Source organism: Acanthaster planci, linkage group LG04, assembly GCF_054643075.1.
Source record: "Acanthaster planci isolate LZ-2023a linkage group LG04, COTS_SCS, whole genome shotgun sequence".
In the NCBI taxonomy this organism is placed as follows: domain Eukaryota; kingdom Metazoa; phylum Echinodermata; class Asteroidea; order Valvatida; family Acanthasteridae; genus Acanthaster; species Acanthaster planci.
In genome coordinates this window covers 11,931,493-11,953,707 of record NC_141780.1, presented here as the reverse complement: position 1 = coordinate 11,953,707, position 22,215 = coordinate 11,931,493, and the positions used below count along the sequence as shown (strand labels likewise).

General features: G+C 40.1%; 1 protein-coding gene across 1 annotated transcript in view; it reads left to right on the top strand.

The window, feature by feature from the left end:
• LOC110984884 (rho guanine nucleotide exchange factor 3-like) overlaps nt 1–22,131 on the top strand; it is a 52,265-nt gene extending 30,134 nt beyond the window's left edge. Inside the window, exons 6-13 of the mRNA XM_022245484.2 lie at nt 794–895; nt 11,114–11,278; nt 11,871–12,030; nt 14,204–14,280; nt 14,406–14,666; nt 15,112–15,288; nt 16,148–16,331; nt 17,770–22,131. Coding sequence (XP_022101176.2) covers nt 794–895; nt 11,114–11,278; nt 11,871–12,030; nt 14,204–14,280; nt 14,406–14,666; nt 15,112–15,288; nt 16,148–16,331; nt 17,770–17,918 — 1,275 coding nt within the window. The 3' untranslated portion in view covers nt 17,919–22,131. The remainder of the gene's footprint in view (nt 1–793; nt 896–11,113; nt 11,279–11,870; nt 12,031–14,203; nt 14,281–14,405; nt 14,667–15,111; nt 15,289–16,147; nt 16,332–17,769) is intronic.
• The last annotated feature ends 84 nt before the right edge of the window (nt 22,132–22,215 follow it).

The following is a 22,215-nucleotide window of genomic DNA, read 5'->3' as shown; positions in this document are numbered from 1 at the left end:
GCATGTACAGGTACATTGTTACATGATTGCAGCGATGTGATTCAGTGGACTGGAGTGTATAATTATTCACTACAGGAATGTTTAGAATGAAGTCCTACTATCACTTCTTGTTTTGCTTTTGTTGTCTTTTATCTTTTTCATGGGATTAGCTATGACCTCAGTGGCTGGGAACAATTAAGGGGAAATTTGCATTTGCAAGAAAAACCTGAAGTGGTGGGAACCCTTGTGTCATGTTCCTTCAGAAATTGTATGCGAAGATGCAACTAGTACCTTGGAATGGTTCATGAACAACTGCTTGGGAATGGTACACGTACAGTACTGTACTGCACATTCAAGCCATTTGGCCTTGTGCAGGATTGGTAGACAAAAGCCTGCAGCTGCACAATAGACTAATCCTCCTGCACACAGGTGGTATGCACGCTATAAATTCATCCTCACCCAATAGAGTGCTGTGACTTGCCAAGTGTATGCACACCTCAAGTTTAAGAATGCCTGCGTGAGTGTGGTGCTACTGCAGTAGTGGTGCCTTTTTGGATTATTGTCTAGAGCTTTGCATACGGGCAGGCATGTTACTTTTCTCTGCATCATGCCAATTCACTGGACGTGTCATACAGCAGTGCCCATGTTCACTGAACTTCATTCCCTTGGGTAGAAACAAAAGAGCATAGAAATGTACTTTGAAAACATAAACAGACTGATGGTGCTACATGTAGGATGTGGCAGTGGTAGCTTTGAATAACGGACTCCTTGTGCTCCTGCATATATATTTTCACTGTTTGTTTGATCATCGCAGGGGACCAGCACCAGAAGGTCCCGGACCCTGGTCAAGGTTACTTCATTGGCAAGCCTGGTGTCTCCGGTGTCCTCCGTCAAGAAAGTCGGTGTTGCCTTACAGGTGAGAGCGAACATGGTCTTGACATAAAGATTAAGTAGAACATCTCCTCTGTATGTCTGTTGAGTAGTGTTGAGCAAATCCAGCATTTTTGGAATCGATTTCAATTCCATCTCATAATCACAATTCTGCTTGGACTCAACTCCAAAATGTGCATCTACATGTATTTATAGGGTCACAGGCATAGTAACTCTTGAGTATGCTGAGCAGGACATTAAGACATAATTGACTCATTGCCTGTTGTCAAAAACAATTTTTTCTTGTTCAAAATGCAATTTATGCACCCTGGAAGTTTCACGCAGTTAACAGAAATTAGATGTGTCAGTAGACCTATTTAGCTCCTTCTCGCCACTTCTCGCCTACTGCTTGTGAGGCTCACAGAGGTTTTGACTAAAATGGACTTTTGCATAAACGCGAAATAAACATCAACGATGTACGGTATCTATGGGTAGGTCTGCCAGGCCCAGTATCAAAGTGCAAGGTATCAGTCAATAAACACCAGGTTTTATTTTTCGGATGTTTTTCCACACTCACAGTTCAAGCCATTTACTCCAAACCCCAATTCACGGGCACCAGTGGTGATAGCGCATGTGTGTTCACTGGCAGACTCACATTCTACTTTCATAGCTAAGTGTTCGCCTGATACCAGCTACTTCATAAATATTCACAGACAACTACTGTACATGTAGTTTCTGTCCCAGTCGTGACTCGTTAGGAATTTATAGACATTTTTGCAAAGTTTGGAACTTGGAAGACGCCACTCACGCCATCCTGGCAGTAGTGATAATGCTTAGTGAAATTTCTTCGGTCCATTGCTGTTTTTTGGGTTTTTTTTAGATCTGTTCATTGCCAACTCAGAGATCATGTTCCAACCTCTGCGGCATCTGCGATTACAAGTTGCAGGGGAGGGGGGCTTTGTTATGTTTGAACAAACAATAAATAAGTGTGCGATCAGTGAATGGCATATGGTAGATACGGTTCCAGCTTCAAACGTTAATCTTTTCACAAGAACCTTATGAGACATTTTGAAAGCAAAAGTGAACTTTGCAAAATAGACATCTCAAATTTAAAGGGCAGATCAATCCTGAGCTAACAGAATAAGACAAATTTAACAAAGACAGACTCAGATTTCCAATTACACTAAGTTTGATAGTTTTTACGAAAGAAGTGCGAAATGTGGTGGTTGATGTTACCACTTTGACGATAAAGAAAACACCCACAGAAATATTTGCACATTTATTCCACGTAGTATGACAGCAACAGTATATTCTGATTGAGTTGCGGAAGAAAGAACAAGTAGGCCTAATTCTGAAAATGTTGCCAACTGCTTTGTGTGGTTGTGCATCTTGTGCTCATTAAGATTTCCATTATTTCATCGCTAAGTTAAGCACATTTTTTCCTTCAATATTCACGTACCCGTACTGGTAGGCATGCCTTTCACTGGGCTTACTGCATGTCTCTGAAATACGTGGATCTTGAGTCGCTGGCCGTACTTTGCAGTGCGCGGACTAGTACTATGAGCACTGAGCTGGACCAAGAGAGGGTGCAATTTTCATAGCAACAGAGGCTCTTTTGGTCAGAAGTTTGGAACTTCATGAGGATTATGAAATGCACATGTTGGGGTCACGTCGTTTCCAGCAAAATGAACACTTCCGACCAGCCTAGGTCTGTTCAACTAATAAGGGGGGTGCTTCTTTTCAAAGTGGATAGGACGGCGTATCGGGTCCATGATCATGTACCTGTACATGTAAGTGTGGGGCCTACTGCGGTGTTGAAAATGAAAGGTCATTGGCACACACAGTGTCCCATTGGACAGAACAAAAAAGGATATGTCTTATGTAATCAAGATTATCTCCATAGTTTATCATCACATATCAGGGAAGTCTTCCGAGTTGAAAAGATAGCATTCTAAGCTTTGATTTGATTACCAAAAACAACAACAATTTTTGACAATTATCTTAGGAGAAATTGAATTTACATACTTCTTGGTGGCATTTTTGTGATTTTTTAAAAGGAATTGTAATTGAAAGTGAGAACACTACAAAATTCATTGAAATTGAAAACCTGGATATTTATATTAGATGACTGTAGAAAAGGTGGCCCCTTTATTGTTTCATTACAAGACACCAAACAATTCTGTGAACTTGTAAAGTTCGGATGTCGGAAGCCTGTTATCAGGAAATAGTCTCCTTGTGTGAAAGCCATGCTAGGCACTAGGCAGCTTTTTCAACTTTTGCCCTTGTTTTCCAAACCCAGAAGATTTTGTTGGTTGGAAAAGTCTCATCTATTTTATTGAGACATTTTGTTGTTTGTTCTTCTGGTTTGGTTTCCTTATCTGATCATTGGTTTCAAGACTTCCCCTTTTCTCTGTTACTGTGTTACAACATTTCCTGCCACAATGAACTTTACTTCTTGTAGTCATGTACTGGTACATGTTCGAGCATTTGTTTTATTTTGATCACTCAAATTTAAATTCTAATTAAAATGTGGCAAATTAGTAAAATGTCCCTTATACATATTGTAATTTTTTCGGGGTATAGTCTGTTTTCTTGGGAGAGTTTTTTTCTGATTTGTTTTCTGTCCCTCTATTTTGGTATATCTTTGGGATATGATTCCATTGGTAATTAATCATGATGTACATCCTGTGGTATGTATTGCACCTTCACAGGGCAGGAATTTCATAATAGTATTTCCTACACAGCAGAAACGCCCTTCTTGTTGTCATGGGATGCTGTTTGTTATTAACAAGGTTAGCTATTTCTGGTAACACTTCCTTCCACATGAATTGTACTGCAGTTGAAATTACTTTTTAAGGTGAGCTGTTTGTGGGGTTGGAATTTTCATTGAATTCCCAGTGATCAATTTTAATGGTATAGATGCACCTTCATTTCAGAACTTTCCACTTCCAGGTCAATTTAAGAAGAATGGAATATTATTGATCATTTTCTTCCTGTGTGCAAAATGCTTCAAATTTTTCTTCAAAGTATCTTTTGAGTATCTGTTTACCATGAGAAGACAAAGACAGTTTATTTGATTAATGGTGAAAGTTTATTTGATTAATGGTGAAAGTTTGGAATTTAAAGGCTTAGTGGTTAAAATAGGGGATTTAGTCAGTGGCACCAGTGATTCAGAAAAATTGGGCAAAAAATGCACTTGACGTCACAGAGGGACAATAAATAATCGCAGTGATTGGGGAGGGAAAGTCCATTTACTCTCCTGGGGGAGTTGGGACTCGTGAGGGACAACCTTGACTGGTATTCAGGCAGTGGAAACACCAACGCATGATGTGTTGACCGAGTCCCTGTGTTGTTTCCCCCTTGCGTGAGCTTGTCATCTATCATCAACGTCACCGCAAAGTCCAGGTGATATGTCAGATGAGTTCTGGTGATGGTTACCCAATGCCAGTTGTTGTTCCAGACTACGCACACTGTCTGCTAGTGGGTGGGTTGTAGCATAAACCCGGTGTTTTGAATTAATTAGAAAACCTTGAACAGGAATTGGTATTTTTGGAGCTGTGCATGCCATAAGAACATTTCACTTTAGGCGCCCGGTGAAGCAGGGTGTGTGGAACTTAAATTGGAATTATGGTTGAAGTATATGAAAGAAAAACGATTTGGACCCTAGTGAAGATGTTAAAAGAACAATCAGAAATGACAGGAACACAGACACTCGATGCCCTCTTATCCACTTCGGTAAAAACAAAGACCAGACCCAGGAGTGAACCAGTCAGGGTGAGTTAGATCAAATGTCTCATTTTTTAATGTCAATTTTTTTACTGACTGATTCAAGGGAGTACAAGTACAATTTGTGTAGACAATGGACGTGCAGAGTCCCACCTTTAATTAGTACTGTACGTGTGCATAAGCTGAGGGGAGATTCAACCTTATGATTGGCATGACTTTAATTTCTATCATTGTGGCATATTGGTTCAGTCTTTGCCTCCATCCTTGATGACATATCAAGAAAGAGGCCTGTATGTAACAGTTGTGATGACTGCTTTTCTCAGGGCCCAGTCATTTTTTATATTGGGAACTCAGTTTTAGCTCACATGGGTAGGTCCAGTGGGACTTCCCACTGTTTCTTTTGTTAGGGAAGTTGGGACTGAGTTGTGAGAAATTTGTCCCTGTAATTTCAACACATGTAAAATTTCCTTCAACCCAGGACCAGGTTGGGTTGAGTAGGCCCTCTCCACATTCAGAAAACAATTTCTTTGTCAGGAAAGTCTGGATGAGTTTTTGGTACCCATAACTTCTTGGCTTTTTTAAACTGGTATGGTGTCCCCATATAAACCTGGTAACAAGTATGGATGTACTTGCCCAACAATTGTGGGGACCAAAAACATTGTAGGGACATAAAATGTCCCTACTACCAGGTCCTCATTTGCCTTATAAAAGAAATTGTTCCCGTAACACAATGAAGGCCTGACCATGTTCATGTGAGGGTGTGCTTATCTTGATGAACTTATTTCAACATGCTGAGCTCAGTCAGTCCGATGACAGTCAGACACTGGTACGATTCCTAGAAGCCAGTCGTATTCGTTACTGGGCACATTAGAAACAATTTTACGGGTTAAAAAGCAGCCTGTTAAAAATTTCTTTTCTCATAATCACTCACAAAGTACAGGAACATACATGTACAGTGTATACACGTGTGTACAGTGTACATGTACATGTATATCAGGTTACTGTATGTTTATTACATAATTAATATACATATTGTATTTTATTGTAATTGTGTTTTAGTTTGCAGAACAATTTTCAATCCTCAACCCTGCTCTGGACCAGGGTTGAGGGCTGTCAACCTGGGTTTACAATGGTTCATGCTTATCTCTGGGTTGACCTCGCCCCAGTGAGCTCGGTTCGCATGAAACAAGTGTAAAACAATAATATAGGGTAGAAAAATTGAATATTCAACCCAGGGCAGTCATGAGGTTTTTTTGCCCAGGGTTGAGTTCAACCCACGTGAACAGGCAGTAGTGTGAAAAGGCTTTATGTGTAGGCCTGCAGGTACATGTACAGTACATGTACTTATCTCATTCATGTACATGTAGGTATTTGGAAAATTTTTCAAAATGAGGATGAAGGGCTTTATTAAAGTGAGAAATTATTTTTGTCCTGAACCTTTTTAAAATTCACCTGGTCATTTGATCTCTTCAAACTTAGAAAAGTCTTCACATTACACAACCCTCCTGCCAGGTTGTGGCCTATATGTGGACACCTTGTGTCATATACAAACTTGCATGTACACGGAAGCTTTTATGGTACAAAATACCGCTATACCAAGAAAGTAGCCACAAATAACTGGATCATTTTCATATAGGGTGTCGGAGTACGTATTATGATTCCCTGTGTTATGTCTTAGAATAGGATACACAGAGAATGCTAGACATGCTGGAGCCTTAAGGGGACACAATTGGCGTGACAACCTGGAAATTCTGTATGCCATTTGCGGAATAACCAAAATAAGACTTGTGCCCAGAGCCATGTCAAGTTCTGTCAGTCAGAGGTGTGAATTTGTCAGCATTACTTAACATGACTTCTTAGGGGGTGGTGACAGTTTATTAATATGGAGGTGTATTAGATTTACTGGGGAGCTAGTATCAGCTGGATTTTACCGGTAAATAACAAATCCTCCTGCTCCATCTGTCTCCTCCCACAGTCAGTTTCCACTAAACTAAGACGTTGCCCTTTCTCCAAATGTCATCCCACCTGCTTTGTTTATACTTTAGGTTAGGGAGAACTAGGGATATCCCTCTTGCATGCACGTGTACAGATTACTAGTTAATATTAACTGCACTTTGTAAAAGTCATGAGGCTGGAAATACCAGGCTCTAGAGAGTCGCAGTTTCTTAAGATAGTTTTTGCAAAGATACTATTTGCCCTAGCTCATCTGTCCCGCAGGAGCATCATCCTTGAAATTCCCACCGTCTTTCGAGGATCATTCTTGCCAGGCATAGCTAAACAGCAGAGCATTACCAGCTGAGGGGCCTACATGACAAGGATTTTAAGCAGCGTGTTGGCCAATCATTTCAGAGTGGATTCCCTGAAACCAGTGAAAAGCGGTACCAGAACAAGCAGGGGAGCTGTTCAGTATGCCCTGGTTGCAGCAGGGATTTCTAAAGTGTTTATCTAGTGATCAGGAATCCTGATTGGAGTCTCAGAAACTGAGGCTTTGGTCCATTGGATTGGTGTATCTATGGGAATTGGGTTTCAATTGCCATGATGTTTGTCCTATACAGATGCTCGTAATTGCTCCATTATCAGAATCTCTAAATGACTCTTTAATGTTCAAAAGCTGATAACAAACAGCAACAAACCAGATGTTCTCATCTTCATGTACTCGTAATCCATTGATATTTCTTTGAATTCCAATAGTACGGTAGTTGATGGCTGGATGGTTAGACATTTCCAGCCACCTGGCGTCTAACCCAAACTTCCCAAAACTTGTTTTAGCATCGAATGAAAGACAATGGCTGGCCAGTTACATCTGATCTTATTACATGTTAACTTAAGTATCTGGATGACATTTAAAAAAATAAATGTCATGAAATTCTCGCAGGTAAAATGGCATATGTACGCGTACAAATACAAACAGTTAAGTCAGCAGTGATATTTAGAGAGACCAGATGCTTTTCAAATATCAATCAGATTTAGAAATATTGGTTTACCATGGATCTGCATGGTCTTGACATCTCACAAGAACCCCTTGACAAATGAAGCACGCAATATTCAAATATTTGAAGAAAGCACGTGTCTTCACGCCTGACCATGGTGAGACGCATCTCTCTCGCCGTGGTTCACGTGCAGGTGCAGGTTTTTCATCTTTCATTGGAGTTCTTACCCCAACCACTGGCTTTCAGAAAGTCACAGCTTCTTGCTCTGTTCAAGCCAGATCCTCCTTGAATTGAAAAAAAAGAAAAAATCCAAGAATATCTTAAGTCATTTTTACATGTAACCATGTGTGTGAGAGCACATGTACCAGTAGCTGCCTGCAGATGAAGTCTGAACTCAAACCACATTTCTTAATTACACTCCGTGATTCATGATCAGAGTTGATACATGCATATTGAGATGTACATGTAATTCAAAACAGGAGGCTAAACTAGCACAGGATGTTTGAAAGGTAAGGAACTACTTAATATCCAGACTTGTACATGTATGTTCTGGTTGTTTTGGTTTATTGGATGGGCTTAGACATATATGTATGTATGTAAACTGCCTGGTTCAATCCTTACTCTGGTGTAGATCAAGATATCATTTCTATCCTGAATAAAACGGTCAATTGTCCCCTCCCCCCCTCTGGATTGTCACTTCTGAAGAAACAAAATCCTTTTGCCTGAATCAGCCTTTTCATGCAGTGTGTCAGTGGTGCAACTGTTTTTGAATGGCAAAATTCCCCCCTAGGCAGTGTTGGAGGTCTCGAGACCTGGTCTCGGTCTCGAGACCTTTTTTTGAGGTCTCGGTCTCGGTCTTGGTCTCGGCCTACAAGAGTCTCGGTCTCGGGAGGGTTGGTCTCGGTCTCGGGAGGGCTGGTCTCGGTCTTGGTCTCGGATGCCGAGGTCTCGGGTCTCCCACCCGAGACCTGCCGAGACCATGACAGAAATGCAGAAAATGTGCGACAACAATTCACGCTCAGCCGCGGCAAAATCACGTATGCGGATCGTACGGTACATACAGCACACATACTGTACACAGCAGTGCTGCTTGCAGCGCAAGTTTACCTCCGAATGAGTCTAGTTCCGAACTGCACGCAATTCCGCATGTATGCTTGGAACATGTACGACATGGTATTCACGATAAAGAATGAAATCAAAGCTGGAATGGAGACTAATGCATATTCTCAGCCCGGAACACTGGTACCCTGCGTGCAGTACCTCTTTCATTTCACTGGTACACATACGTCAGTTGTGTGTATGCATACATGTACATGTACACACTGTACTATGCACATGACACGCCGGGCTGCACGCACGCCACGCACAGCATATTACACGTGGCCGGCCGACAGAACTCGTTCTCATGCCAATTGTAAAAATAGAGGAGAGTGCATTCATCTTAATGACCCTTTTACACAGTTTATGAGTCAGGTACCATCTGGATAGTACAATTCTTTGTTAGAAACTTAAATTGTGGTCGTCTTTTGTCTTTCTTCACTCTTGTTCCAAACAAAGTGTCAGGAAAGTATTCTTACGGTAGAATGTTTACACATCAGTGAGGAAACTTGGATAGGCAAAATCATCATTTTTATATAGGCTACATGTACATGTACTTTTAATAGGGAACTGCCCACGATGTTGTGTGACCCTACTAACCTGTCCATTGATCATTACAGAGTATAACTCATAAACTGAACTCATGCACACCTTTTGGCATAGTCCAAGCAACTCAGACCCCACGTTTTGCCTTTTTAAACATTTGGACATGGCCCGCCCACGTTAATTTTGCTATACATATGAAACACAAAAACTCTGTACATGTACATGTTTAATGTACGATTATGCCGTATACTCTATACAAAATTCTATAGCATCGGCAGTCCATGCCTTCATGGTCAAAATAACTGTGTGCTGTTTTTTCCCAGAGTTCAAATAAAACTCTTTCATGGAATATGGAATATGTTGTGTGCTTTACATGTAAAATCTGCACTTAATTTTGCTGTTTAATGCCAATTGTCCACCACGTTTACCATTAATGAACTACATGTAGGCCTATATATTGTATATGTTGTGCAAGGTCTCAGTCTCGGTCATCTTGGTCTCGGTCTCGAACTGCAAAAGTCTCGGTCTCGAAGTTCTGGTCTCGGTCTTGAAAGAGCTGGTCTCGGTCTCGAATGCCTTGGTCTTGGTCTCGGACATAAAGGTCTCGACTACAACACTGCCCCTAGGAACAAGTGACCAATCCTGACATAAGACCTGGTGAGAACAACCGGTAGGCGCATTACATCAAGTACTCACTGTGTGTTCATCTTTACCAGCTGGTTTGGATGTTTGGAAGTGTATGTCTTATATACCATCTTTTTTACAAAGCAAAAGGCATCTTGGAGATTGCATTTAATATTTTAGTACTGATTTTTTTTTCCAAACCAAATAGTCCATTACCACAGTGACTGATCTGTCTCTTCAGAGAGGACGTTTTGTGGCTGCTATGTTGTATCATTTCTTCCTCAGTGGTTGCGTTGCTTTCCAAGGGACATAAACTTACCATACCACATTTTCCCCAAAGATAATTGGTACCTGATTGACTTGTTTTTACTTGGAAATCCACATTTCGTCCCCGTACCCTTCCATCACAATTACCTTGTTTGTTTTCCTTTCCACAGTGCCCAGTTCCTGACCAAGCACTCAATAGTACCCAAGCCCTGTTTGTCAAAATCTGTCTTTTTAGACATACCGGTACATGTATGCTTGTAACTGACGTCAGCTCTACTGGCTTAGCCACAAATTAAAACCCTGTAGTATGTATTTATGGCAAGTCTAGCACCACCTACGCAGATTTGTATTTGCCACACAGTGCAGTGATTTCTAGGTAGTGTCACTGAGCTGTATGAGCCAAATAAATTTTTTCCCGGCCAAAGTACGTTAGGCATATTGTACACATAGGACTCTCTCCCATCCTGTGTATCATTAGAGATGGGGATAGCGTAGGCAATTATTCAGTGACTTGATCTCAGCAGAGGAGCACTGCTACACATGAGCTGCGACGTGTGTTATAATAGGCAACCGGTACTAGAAAATCTCCTATTTTATTGCCTGCGAGGTAGCTTTGGTGAAGCAGTCTCAAAAATGGTGCGGGGCACTGAGCAAACACCGTCTGTGACCATGGTTAGTGTTTAAGAGTGATTATTCTATAGCTATTTCATAATTTGGACAGTCAACTCTAATGTCGTTAAGAGGCCAAGCAACTGGTTTCAGTCATACACATGCTTCATTGCATACTTCACACTGCAGTATTGTGGCACCAGAGTTCACAACCTGAAGTGTTTTTCTTTTTTATAATTCATTTTTTTTTTTTCCCAGAAATAGACTTGCCATTTCTCGACTAATTTCTTTCTTTTTCTCTCCATGATCAGGGAAACTTTCGTTCAGAGGAAAGAGTAACTTCTGTGACCAGACAAAATAATTTCCCCCCGCCCCCCTTTTTTTCCTCATCTTTGCAAAAGACAGCATTTTTGACTTGCTCTTCAGTCACTTCTTTACAAAGTCTATTTTTCTTTCTTTGATAGAGATCAATGAGCTTCCGGACGAGCCACTCCCCTCCATTCAACATCAAGCCTTACTGTAAGCCAACGGTCACACCCACCAAGAGGAGAGATAGCGTGCTATGGTCAGACACAGTGCAGAGCAACATCAATGAAGGATTGACCAAGGGGCAGATCAAGAGACAAGAGGTACGATAGGATTGCAAATGGTAAAAGAATTCTGTTCAAGCAGTCAAGACTTCAGTAAGAAATAGATGGAGTGGTGGGACAGAACTAAGATTGAAGAGAATTCTAGGAAACGCTGTGTGGGTGTTCAAGATTAGAAAGTTCTATTCACTAACCTGACTTCATTAAAGCTATCCATCATTAACAGCATACATTGTAAATGGTTAAAGGTCATTTGGAAAGATCTGTTTTGAAATGAGGCTAAAACTTGTGAAAATTAATTTGCTGCAAAATTTATCAATTGTTTGAACACTATTAAAAGATGAATTCCTTGTACACTACACATATATATGCCCACATACGTGTGACTGTTGTCACGTAGATTATTTTTCAATGAATAAATACACGTATATGTTGTATTAATATTAATGAATAAATAGAAAAGAGAACAGATTGCTATTAATTTGGTCAAAGGTCATAAGTGAATGCCTAAGGACAAGTTTATCATTTCTTGAAAAAGGCCAAGAGCTGTTCTCGTGAATTTCTGTGTGAGACAATGAATGCAAAAGTCTGAAGATACATATCCAGACTGTCATTTCTGCCTGGACCTCTGTAGGTTATCTATGAGCTTTTCCGTGGGGAGTTGGACATGGTGGACGACTTGAAGCTGATCATGAAGACGTATCGAGATTCCATGAGGTCTCTGGGCATGCTCAGTGAGCAAGAGTTGGAGACAATATTTGGCGGACTGGAAGATTTGCAGCCCTTGCATCAAGGTAAAAACAAATTTTATTGTTTGTTGTATGCCTTGATATGTTGCACAAGGCAGAGGCAGTAGAGAGAGATATATATGATGAGCATGTAAAATGCAAAAAGAAGGTTGCTGAAAAAGAAATGACCTTTTTCTAGGGGAGGGAATGCAGTTTTTGAGAAAAGCATCATTGTCACCCCTTGTATTTTTTTAATTTATTCTGTTGTATATAAAGCGTGTGGCTTAATTCTGCCATATGCAGAGAATTCTCTGTAAACACCTGACAATTTAATTGCTTTTCATTTCAAGCGTGTGGTTATTTGAAAGCGCAGTCATTTCCCTACTTTGTCCACGCTGTTGTTGTAACACATCAATTCCTGGAAGTCTTATTATTAATGCACAATTACGTACATCACTTCAGGCTGTCTATGCAGTGTGCAACATTTTATAAACAAATTTGATGCGATGTACAGTGTAAAGCATGGTCTACTTGGTACAAAACTGATTTGTGCGCATGCACACAAATGCATATAGGTACTGCACTCGCAATTGATTTCCCATCGGGGGAAAACTGTCTGCAACCTGAGCGTACACCTTGTGATTTAGTGCTGTCACGGAACACTGAGCGCCCGTATATTCCTATTATTTTGGAGCTATTTTCAGAGAAATTCATGAGATGAGCAGGTTTAGATGGCCAACAGGAGATAATTAAATTGAAAGTAGATGGAATGATCTTTTGTAGTGCTGCATTGCTTGGTGGTTGATATTGTCTTTGCAAGTGGTTCTCTCCGAGAATCCAGGTTTTACATGTCCCAAGTGCCTCGTTGAGTTGTTTCTCACCTAGATTTACCAGCGTCTAGGCTTTTTGCATCTTCCCTTACATTCCCAGAAATCAAACCTGTGGTTTCCATTTTCAGCATTTTGCAGGCACTGACCTATCCATACCCAAATCAGTCATATTGTAGTCCAGCATATTTTGCATTTGTTTCAATTCATTTTTTTCAGGTTTAAGGGGAACAAAGTTGACCCTTTTGCGGTTTTGATTTGATGATTTTCTGAGCGGCAATTGTTCACACGTCGACAAAAGCCCACATTTTCTTGACCCACAGTATACAAGATCATGCTGCATGCACATGGTTTCTGTCTGCAGTTTCAGACCAATGTTTTTTTTAAGTTTGTCTGTAAATACAGTACATGTACACGCCTACATTGTAATTGATTCAACAGAGGTGGTGTTACTTTCACAATTGGTCCAATCGATTGGAATAATTCTCATCCGTAAAAATAGTTAGCATAACTCTCTCAATACTTTGAATGTTAGTTTCTCCTTGGGTGAAGGCATTTTTGGGACAATTCTTTATCTCAGTATTGTGTACAGTAATATGGTAGCAAAGCATCTGTGCTGTCATGCATGGTTCAGCTTACTGGATTACAAGGTGGCGGTACTTTTGAGTTCGTGTGGGGCCAATTTTACAGGGCTATCCCTTGGGCACGCACATCGCTGACAAACTTCAGTTTTCCTTAGAGCATGATTTAAACCTCTCAAAGAATGTCTCCGAAGTGAAGAACTGCCAATTTACTTGGCAGTGTTTTTTTCCATTTTTCATATTAAAATTGTTGACACTTTACTTCCAGCTATGTGCACTGCCAAATTACTATTAGATGTATAAACTACATGTGTAATTTTTCAAAAATTAAAACGTTCAAGGCAAAACTGGTAGTTTTTTCCTTGCACAAAGACAAATTAAACACAAAAGTCGCCTTCAAAAATGTTTCAAAATCTGCTACGTTAAGACTGGCATTGACAGAAGAAGTTGGTGATAAAGGGATGGCATTGGTTGTAGTGAAGCAGGGCTAGTTTTTATTTGTTTTACTAATGGTACACCTTGCCAATGATCTTGCTTGGGGCTTTTCTTTCCATGTGCTCTGGGCTGGGTTGTGTAAGGATAGATTCTTATCAAGATCTGGAGGAAAACTCCTCCAGGTCACTGTGAGACCCCCTGCTTTGAATGCAGAGACAAACAACAGAGTGGTCACTGGCTGTACTGGATAGATCTAGTTTGTTTCACTTGGACTCATCAACACGTTTCATTACATTTTTTTGAGGTTTATCCCTTTCATCATTCATGTTGCCTAGCCACTTAAGGATTCTTTTCTCATTTTAACAAATTGCACTTCATTGTTTTGTTTGGTTGCAGATTTGATTAATAAGATGAACAAACAAAGGAAGGCAGATGGAACAACAGACTTTATTGGCAATGTCCTTTTAGAATGGGTGGGTAAAACAAACTATCAGATTCCTTCCTTCCCAAGAAGTGGATTTATAAAGTTATATGATAAAACTTCCAGCAGCCATAAGTGTGTGCTTTAGGTGTCATGTTTTCTTCATTTCTTATGCAGCTGCCCACCCTGACCAATGTCTACACAGCCTACTGCACAAATCTCCTAGCTGCCAAAGTGCTTCTAGACGAGAAGCGCCAAGACAAGAAGGTCCATGATTTTCTGGAACGGTGCCAGGAGTCCCCCTTCAGTCGCCGGCTGGACTTGTGGAACTTCCTGGATGTGCCCAGGCGGCGACTGATCAAGTACCCGCTCTTGATTCAGAAGATCCTGGAGGTGACACCCAATGAGCATCCTGACAAAAACTACCTAGCAAAAGCAGTGAGTGGCATTGTTGCCTTCAAAGGACCTTTTCTAGAAGTCCAAATTTTGGCCACAGTTGGCTTGTGATAGCTCCCAATGACATTAGCCATTTCCTCAAACACAATTGCTACTAAAGGAAACAGAAATATACCTAAGACTATGATATTCATGTCACTAGTTTGTGTTATTATTTTAAAATGGATTGCATGTCTCTGGTAAATTCACTTGCAGTGTAGTACATGTACATCTCCTTGTCCAATCAACTCAATTTTACATCTGTCAATATAAACTGAATTGGTACATGAAGTACTATTTAAACCAACAGGCGTTAAAGATCCAAACTTGATCTTATATATTATCATTTCAGTCAATTTACCAATGATAAATGATCAAGCTTGTAATCACTTATCAGTCAGTTTTGTGATAACCTTTGCATATGTGATCCCATCTCACTTGACAACAGACCAAGGCAGCAGAGGGTGTGAGCCAAGAGGTTGATCGGCGGACAGGGGAGATGAAATGTCGGCACTATATCGATCATCTGGTCTACCTGAGAGACAGTCAAGAGCATCCCCTCATTAGTCAACAGAAGAAGCTACTGTGCAGCGGGGTGCTGCGAAACATCAAGGGGAGAGGAATGGTATGAAACAGACCACGACACTGAGCAAGTCAGCTGAATAAACGCTCTCCACCAAATGGCAGGGCTGTCTTATTCCCATCCCCTCCTACCTTGAGTGATGAACCAAGTAACTCGCCCAGTTTGTACAAGGATGCATTCAAATTAAATTCAAAGGTTAACTCATCCACCCCTGAGAGGGGGAAAAAAGATTGAGGCATGCCCTGTCATCTGATCAGATAGCATTACATTTAGCAGTGGACTTGGCTGGTTCAACTCAAGAGTTCAGTTGATTAGATCCGACAGAGCCCTGCATCTTTGTCAGTAAAGGTACCCTTGAGGGACTTGTGCAAGTCAAAATCTCAGCAAGGTTACCTGAGGAATACCTGGCATTGCAGGCGGGGAATTCCACACATAGCTCAGAAGGGCCATTCATTTGTGTAAGAATTTCCATAGATAAAAGGGTTGTCGTGTATGATACACTTTTCAGGAGTCAAAAAATATTCAAGGTAAATCTTAACAATGAATGGCATTACTCATCAGCCCATTAAAATGACTATGGAAGGCAATTCTGTGTGTACTCATAATAAAAGAATTCAGTTGGTGAATTTGCAAGCCCTGAAAACACGTATAAGGGGTGGCAAGTTGGTAAATTTGTTTGGTTGAATTTTGTATATAACTTCAATGTTAAACCTTCTTCCTTGGAGTTGTTTGTTTTGTTGTTGTTAACTACAGTAAGGACATCACCTTGGAGAAACAATACACAGTTCAACATATCTGGCCTTTGTATCTCTGGCAGTTTTAGTCAAGGGCATTTCAGCTAAAAATCGTTTGAATTTTTGTTTTCAGTTGACACTTTTCTGCTTTTCTTCTCTTCATTCAGAAGCTGCATGTTTTCCTGTTTGAGGACATCCTGGTTGTGACGAGACTAGTCACCCGGAATGAGGAGAAGATGTACCAGGTCTATGAGAACCCAATCCCCCTTCAGAGCATGCAGCTGGAGGACCTGGATGATGGTGAGGTCAAGCTGGGAGGTTCCTTCAGGAGTTTGACTGGTGGTCAGACAGGTGAGGATTCCTGTTCACAGGAGACGTGCCTCTTACAAACTACCCACCCCTGTTGGTTTCATGTCTAATATTGTTCAACACCTCAACTAAGCAAGTGAAAATTACAATTCAGTCAGATGGAATTTGACTGGGAATGGTTACCCCTTGCATATCAAGCAAATGGGCTTCACCCCCCCCAGCATCCCTTACGCAGTTAAAATACCACAATATCATTGCTAACTCTGACAGCTGAATCTAATCACGATGATTCTTCTTATACCCTTTCGAGTTTCAGATAAAAAAACAAAAACAAAAAATCCCAGTATTCCCCAGCAATATATCTACTCTACATGTACATGTGCCAGTACCTTGCTACTGAGGTGATACACCTGTTACAAGTTGACCTTTGACCTGCCAATCGTTTGAACTCCTGAAACATGTCAAAGTATTCCTTACACGCACAGAGGGGGAGGCCTGTCCAGGAGACTGTTTACCTTAACCAAATATGGGTAATTCTAAACCTGGCTAAGGTATGATGCAGACCCAGTTGGTCTGAAGAGGCCATGTGATCCTTGGCATACTGGCACACGGGGCTTTGTTGGGGGAGGCCTTTGTGGTTAATTTTGCCATCACAGAAACAGTTTTGATAAACTCGGGCAGCATGTTTTGTTTGTTGTCGAAGCCCATTCGTATGCTCCCTTGTTTTTGTTGTGTTTTGCGGAGTGTGATAATGCAAAAGTTGACTCCAAAACTTTGAACAGAATTGGAGACAAAGATATTGCAGATGCTGGTGGTTCAAAGTGTGCCTGGTTCAAATGGGATCAAATTCCATGCAATCAAAGAGCTCTGTCAGTGTTGCATTTTGATATATTATTAAGTTTAATATTCTCATAAATACTGACATAAAGTGGTTAAAAAATGAGTGCGAGTGGTATTGATTTCCACTGTGTGCATCATTTGTCGTCTTTTCTTTTCATTCCACCATCTTTGTAGTATATTCTTATCTGTTGAGTGAGAGTAATTTATGGCTATTCCTATGAGAGAGATTTTAATTGACCCAGTATGTGACCTCAGCCACACCAGTAATTGGTGGAAGGGGGTTGGTTGTCTGTCTGTGTCCACAGCTGAGGTCAGGGACATATCGGTCATCAGTCAGCCAGTGGCCAAAACCAACTGTGTGGTGGTCAAGCATGTTTTTGTGTCTAGTATTAAACCTACCAAGGCTGCCCAGTCTGTAGTCACGCATTCCATTCAATTTGTTCCAGTAGGAAGTCCATATTAGTTAATTCCTGTAAAAAAGTGATTGATTTATCTGTTAGCCAGTCATGTTATCTGCCTTCACAGCACATCTCTAAAAACATTAAGGGACCAAATAAAAAACAATTATCCATGTGGTTGTGTAGAACATTATTAAAACTGGTGTTTATTTACCATTTTTCTGTTTTTTTTGTTCTTACAGTGAAACATGCTTTCAGAGTCAAATCTACCGATCCCAATGGCACGCAGTCATTCACGTTCTTCGCCTCAGATGAACATGATAAGAAGCAGTGGGTACAGATGTTCAGTCGAGCAATAAGAACTGCATCAAGTGATGCCACAGAAGTTTAAAGACTAAAAGTTACTCTGCTCCCCTGAGCAGGGCTACTAAGCTTCACAAGTAAGCCACACTCCTCACGAGTCCCTGATCACTCATGAGATGTTAGTGGGATTGGCATCACTGAGAAGCAGAAATGATCAGTACTCGACAGCTGTCTTTCTTCCAGTGAATTCTGACGCTGCTAGTTGTCCGGGAAGTCAAGCTGGAAGGGGCCAACCGAGTGATCTTCTGCAGTGGACTCAATTTGACTCATGTGGGTGGATTCTCATTGGATGAGTTGCCATGGGCTCACACTCACGGGTGCACCACTCCAGAGCAGAATGCCTTCACCCTCTCACAGTGAAATTCCAAGCGATTTCCGAACTTATCATCTTGACATCAGTAATTTGTGGGGGAATAATAGGAGTGGTTAGATCCTGCAAAGGATTTCTCCATTTCAAATGGAGGTGTAAACTTAAAGTAAACTGAAGACTGTCATGGGATGTGATAAATAATACAGAGCAGTACCAAACAATCTTTCACGTCCCTTCCCTTTACTGTCCAAACACAAAGACTGTCTATAAACAGTTAAGAATGAATTTTTAAAAAATTTCTATCAGTTTGTCAAACCAGCTGTTGAGTAAGAAGCAAAATACTGAATTGAGGATTTAATATGCTTCTACGTGTGTTGAGAGATTCTGTATGTGCATTACATTTAATTTAAGAGCCGGTTGCAAAGGAAACCAGACTATTAAAAAAAAATGGGAACAGTATTTGGCAATGCTACAGGCGCAGATTACATGGACAGGAAGCAGGCTGGTTCACTTCCTATGGGCAACCTATATTGATGAAAACAGCTGTTGATCAGCTGCTGGTAACCATGCTTATGCTGTCTGTATCATTACATTTGAAAAAATTAGCTGACTGTGTTATGGAAGTTACTGAGCTACAGATTGTTCTGCCTCACAGTTGGAGTTTTTGTGTGTGATACTGTAGAACTGACATAGCTTGGCAAGTAGTGTTTTAAAACAAAAACTTGCTGAAGGGTGAAAGAAAGGGGCAAGGAAAAATGGTGCTATTTTTTAAGAAAAGGTTGAAGGTCCACCTTTCTGATACTGTATTATTTCATCAAAGTTACGGTCAGGTATTTGAAACAATGTACAGAATTATAATAACATTCCAAAGCACCTTTTTCAGTTGTTACTGCCAAATCTCAAATGTGTTTTCATCAGAGATTAGATGTACATGTCACAATGCGAGGTCCACACTGACATGAAAATCAATGATCTAAAAAAAAAGTGTCATACGATGTGTAGTAAGAGTAAAATAAGAAATTGTTGATCCCGCATAATACATACATAATGTGACGATTTGAGAGAACCTTGAATATTGCAGACACAAGCAGAATACAAATGGTTACTGCAGCCTTATGGGCTGTACTACATTCACAAGGATTTGTACCTATGTCTTTACTTTTAGCACGGTCTAATTTATTACAAGCAAGGGAGAAGAAACATTGACATTTATAAATATGTGAGACTGTTTAGCCATTCCTATCGGTCGAGAGCCCATCATGTCTTAGTTTGCAAAGCACCAGCTTCTGGGCGACACATACCATAACATGGGTAGAGGGGTGCTTAAAAAGGGAAGTAAAATTGTTGAACAAAATCATTGCAAGTTTATTTTTTGAATTATTTTACAACTTGTTTTGACTTTCCGATATTTACCGATGGGATTAAGACCAGCCAAGCTCATTTTTATTCTTTTCATAATAATGGTTGTTTCATAGGTTTATGCATGAGGGAGTTCTGGTTTCTCCCTGTACCCTCTGTTGGTGATCTTGTCCACTATTAAGGCCAAGTTAGAGCAGTGACAATTAATTCTGGTCGATTTTCCCTGGTACCCAAGGTTTATTTTGTGCATAGGTTTAATACCAGGCAGAATCAACCACGGTTGACAAGCAAAATGGTCATGAATTGAACATGGCCTGAATTGTGCTTGGCTGTTTATCATACTGTTGCAGTAGTGTTGCATTGTGAAGGGCCCCCCCCAACTGTGGCCAACTGTGTATCTGTCACAGGGTGTGCGTAACACCCACGCACAGATGATATGGGTTTGTGCACATTCAGATGAAAAGTAAAAGGGTGCACTTCAGACCCGGAGGACAAGGCATTGGATTTGTAGTTTCCTATAACACTCTCCCATAGACTAAGCGCACTGACTGTCTTTTTAGGACTGGGTTTTGACAAAAAATCAAGGTCCGGACAAATCATTTGTTCTCTTCATGTGTCTGTCAACTTTATGTCTTTCCTTTATGATAAAGCCCAATAAGCCCTCACAAACAAATGTAGACTCTCGGTGTGTCCTTAACACTAGAGCTCTAGTGAACCCTCGCACAGCACTGTTCACTCGTGGTCACTAAGTCTGTAGTCTGATAATCTGTATCATAACTCAAGGGCAAATCCGGGGTTGGGGGGCTGCTCTGACACACGCAAATTAATAAATAAATGAAAAAAACAATAGAAAGGATGACATCTGGTAAGCAGTATTATTTGTACATCAGTGATAGTGTAATACATTACCTATGTGTCTAGCTGTTTGCAACAGTTGAATATAAAAAGAAAATCTGAGGGGCCTAATACCCCCTCTCCAGAAAACTTCCTGGATTTGCCCTTGTTACCCACATGTACTTACAATGCAGTTACATGCACTTGATTGCATTATTTTGTATTCATTAAATTTCAATTTGCTCATAATTTGCTTTCTTTAACTCTCTTTACCTCATGTTTTGTCTTTGGGTGATGAATGCTGAATGATAAATGTCAAAAAAGCATACTGTATTCTTGCCATCTAAGCCAGCATCTTTAATATTGAAGAATTATGCAGCACCGTTAAAAAAAGTTAACCAATAAAAGATGTCTTCTTTGAAATATTTCTAGGGGTTTCCCATTTTATATGTACAAAGAAATAAGAACATATTGACAGTTTGGTTTGTTTTATTTAAAACTTGGAATTAAAAATGACTTCTTTTTAAATATATTGATGCAGGATCCAGAGAGTAGCCGTCTTCTAAAGTTCGAGATGTCTTGTGTGTTTTATAATTTTGGAGTCTTGTCACAGTATTGTGAGTGGATAAGTCTGATGTAATTTCCCCAGGAATAGATCAGAGTTGTGTGGGTTATCAGAAATGATTTTTCACCAGGCCGCACTTAATTATTTGCTTTACTAGGCATGCAAAGGTAGCTTTATGACTTGCAAATGTAAAGAGCACCCTCAACAAGTAGATGGACACAGATTGAACCTTGAAAGTTCTACCAAAGTTAATGTGGAATTCAGCCATCAGTGTAAAATTCAGACGAAGCAATAGTGTTCCAATTAGGACCAGGGTACATGTATATAAATTCAGTGCGACAACTATGACACTGATCTAACCCTTGCAGTCACTAGCACATGGTCTTTCAAAGAAATATAATTTGAAAATTGAAGAGACTTTCAAAGTGTATAAGTTTTCTGAATAACTTTAACATGGAAACAAATCTTAATGACCAAAAATAACATGATATGAGAAAAATGGGAAACAAGATCTGAATACAACTCACCTCAATTATTGATGCATTTGATTTTGTTGTGAAAGCAACAGATGCTGGAGAGAATTCATTTAATTTAGAAATCAAATGTGTGACCTCATACATGTAGTTGTTTTGGTATATGCTCACAACTATGGAAAAACTTCTCACATACAAAACCGAAAATGTGGAAATGCAGCCAATAACACCAGTTTTAAAGGTTACCAGAAACATCTTTAAAAGGAGTGACTACATCTTAAAAGGGGACTGGTTTTAAGGGATGACCTATCTTGCTTTTTTGCAGTTTGCACGGGAAAAGATAAATGGCACCGGGCAATATTTGATGCAGTTCATTTGGAAATCTTTCTGTTCTGCAAACTTTTTGTAATCTTTAAGGTAGCTCAATAAATTAAAAACAATGGATTTACCAGAAAGCAAACCAAGTATTGAAGAATTGACTCGGATTTTTATTATTCAAACAAGCTGAAAATAGGATAGGTGTTTATTGAAGAATCAATTGAAATAAAATAGTTATCTAACCTATTGTAAATAAAGATTTTCCTTGTAAACTTACTCCGCACCTATGTATTTGTAAATGAATTTGTGAAAATTGACATCATGTATGATGATGGGAAAGAGCTTGAGAATAAAACATACTGAACTGAGTTACAGAACTTAACATGTTACACGTACATGTCTTTGTAGTTGTGTATTTGTGTACTTATTTCTAGTCCTGAAACACGTTAGGTTTGTATTACAAAAA